Source organism: Primulina tabacum, chromosome 16, assembly GCF_025594145.1.
Source record: "Primulina tabacum isolate GXHZ01 chromosome 16, ASM2559414v2, whole genome shotgun sequence".
In the NCBI taxonomy this organism is placed as follows: Eukaryota; Viridiplantae; Streptophyta; class Magnoliopsida; order Lamiales; family Gesneriaceae; genus Primulina; species Primulina tabacum.
This window is the reverse complement of record NC_134565.1, coordinates 22,533,216-22,535,711: the sequence shown is the minus strand read 5'-3', so window position 1 is coordinate 22,535,711 and position 2,496 is coordinate 22,533,216. Positions and strand designations below refer to the sequence as shown.

The 2,496-nt window shown below is 38.6% G+C and overlaps 1 protein-coding gene across 1 annotated transcript; it reads right to left on the bottom strand.

Annotated features, from left to right (window-relative positions):
• Positions 1-736: 736 nt before the first annotated feature.
• Positions 737-1,780, bottom strand: LOC142528409 (uncharacterized). Its single transcript, XM_075633456.1, has one exon. It carries the CDS (start codon positions 1,778-1,780, stop codon positions 737-739), a length of 1,044 nt encoding a protein of 347 aa, XP_075489571.1.
• Between the last annotated feature and the right edge of the window lie 716 nt (positions 1,781-2,496).

Below are 2,496 nucleotides of genomic sequence, written 5' to 3'. Positions count from 1 at the left end.
CGGGCGCGGAATATTCTATCCACATTTTTCTTGCATCTCGGTCGGCGCTCGGGCGGTTGCAATTTACCGCTCGAGCGCGAGATGTTCTGTCCGAAACATATCCCTGTTGAACATTGGCGCTCGGGCGGTCATTTCCTACCGCTCGGGCGCCAATAGTTCTGTCCAAAAATTGCATAATTCATATGCTTTGCCCAATCTGGTCTCGGAGTGGTCCGTCTATAATCACATCAATTCAAAATCAATAATCTCAGCTTAACATGATAAAAATCTCTGGCATTACAAACATATAGGTTGCTAACACGTTTACCCATCCCAATCGTCTTGCCCTCGGTGAGAACCTGAATATGACAAGAATCAGAGGAGAATGACACTGAGCAATGCATGTCTTTAGTTAATGCACTTATGGATATGAGGTTAAAGTGGAAGGTAGGAACACATAATACGTTCTCAAGCAAGAAATTAGAGGATAGATGAACTGATCCTATAGGTGTTGCCATTGTATTGGAACTGTTTGGAAGGGTGACATTAGAAGAATCAGGTATAGACACATGATACATGGATGGTGAGCAACAAGTATGGTGAGTGGCACGAGTGTCCAATACTGAATGCTTATGAATATTGGGAAGAACACTAAGACAATAAGGAAATGTACCACTGAAGCAAGAAATCAAAGCTTCACAAGGCTCATACTGTTGTGAATCCGAAGAAGTGCCACAATCAAGTTGGAGTTGAGAGCTCAAGAATGCAATGAGTTGTTTGGACTGTTCTGGATTTGTGCATCTCTAGCCTGACTTGCAATCTTCTCAGGAACTTGAGGACAAGAAGTGCCTCGAACTTGATTAGCATGAATCCTATTGTCAGATTGTTTGGTCATGTGCTTCGGATGTCCCGGTTGAAAGCCATGTATGTTGTAGCACTTATCCACAGTGTATCCTGGAATGTTACAGTGAGAACAAACAGGTCTATTATCAATTTTATTAACTCTACCATCTCTACTACCGAATGACCCTTTGACAGCAGCAATGTGAGGTGAGTGAAAAGATGTGGAAGGCTTATTCATAGGTGAACCAAGCACATCATTGTGAATGGAGCGCTGCCTCTCTTCTTGCATGATCAATGAGAAGATCTTCGAGATAGTAGGCAATGTGTCCATCATGAGAATCTGAGCTCGATTCTGAGCATAAGACTCATTTAATCCCATTAGGAACTGCATGCTGCATTCCTGATTATGGTATTTGACCCAATCCTTCATTGCACCACATTGACACACCGAAACTGGTTGAAAGTCTTTCAATTCATCCCAAAGTGTTCTCATTCGCGTGTAGTATGTGCTAACCTCCATAGAACCTTGCTGTAATCCATTCAACAGCTTCTTAATTTGGAAGATGCGAGGAACATTGCTCTGTTGAAAACGATCGCGTAGATCTGACCGAATTTCATGCGCTGTTGATAAATACAGCAAGCTATCTGTGATTTCACGATTAACTGAATTCAGTATCCATGATATCACCATACTATTGCACCTCAACCAGGATCCGTATAGGAGATCATCAATTGGGGGTCGTGAGAAGCTACCATCGAAAAATACAAGCTTATTATTTGCTGTTAGAGCCATTGACATAGCACGATTCCAAGTATTATAGTTCGTACCTGTGAGAATATGCGACACTAAATTCAAACCTGGATGATCAGCGTTTTGCAAATAGAACGGGCTGCTAGAATCTTCCACTGATGCTCGAGCAGCTGCCTGATTGCTTGGAGCTTGATCACCTTTGGCCATGGAAAATAGTTACAGAGACTAGAGCAGACTCAATGCTCTGATACCATTTCAGAAATGCAAGGAAGTCTCAAAAGTGAAGCTTTTTGTATCATAACAGCAATGCGGAATCAATGATGATTACATGAGCTTATTCCATCAGTGGAGGACCTATCTCCTATTTATACCCAAAAGGAAGAAAGAAAACAATGTAAAGTGTAAACGTGTGTGTGTCAAAGTGTGTTTACAAAGTACACTTCTAATAAATAGAAATAAAGATAAGGAATTCAAAATTAAGAATAATTAAGAATAAGTTGATAATAAGTAGCTACAAAATAATGAAATATCACTTTGAAACTAATATAAACATTACCTTAATTAAACCCAACTCTTATGTATATATATTTTATTAATGGACAAATATTATTCATCGTATTTGAAGTACAAAAAATTCAGATAATCTATATTGTAAATCTTCAACACGTGCATTTTAATTTTATACGTGCAATTTAGTTGTGTCTTGCAAGCACATATCAAAAGTAAAAATGTATCTATTTGAAAACACTATCATTTAACTTTGTTTGTGTGACTCTCTAAAGTTATGATTATGACAGGTATATTGAAATAAAATAAAGTAGGAAGGTAATCAAATTTGAGGGAAATAACAATGAGACAAAATCAAACTGTCAGATTTGATGACTTGAGTTGTTAGAGTAGCACAGATTGATCATTGATGATCC

Excerpts from the sequence above, each read along its gene's own strand:
- LOC142528409 (XM_075633456.1), bottom strand. The coding sequence starts at position 1,780 with ATGGCCAAAGGTGATCAAGCTCCAAGCAATCAGGCAGCTGCTCGAGCA.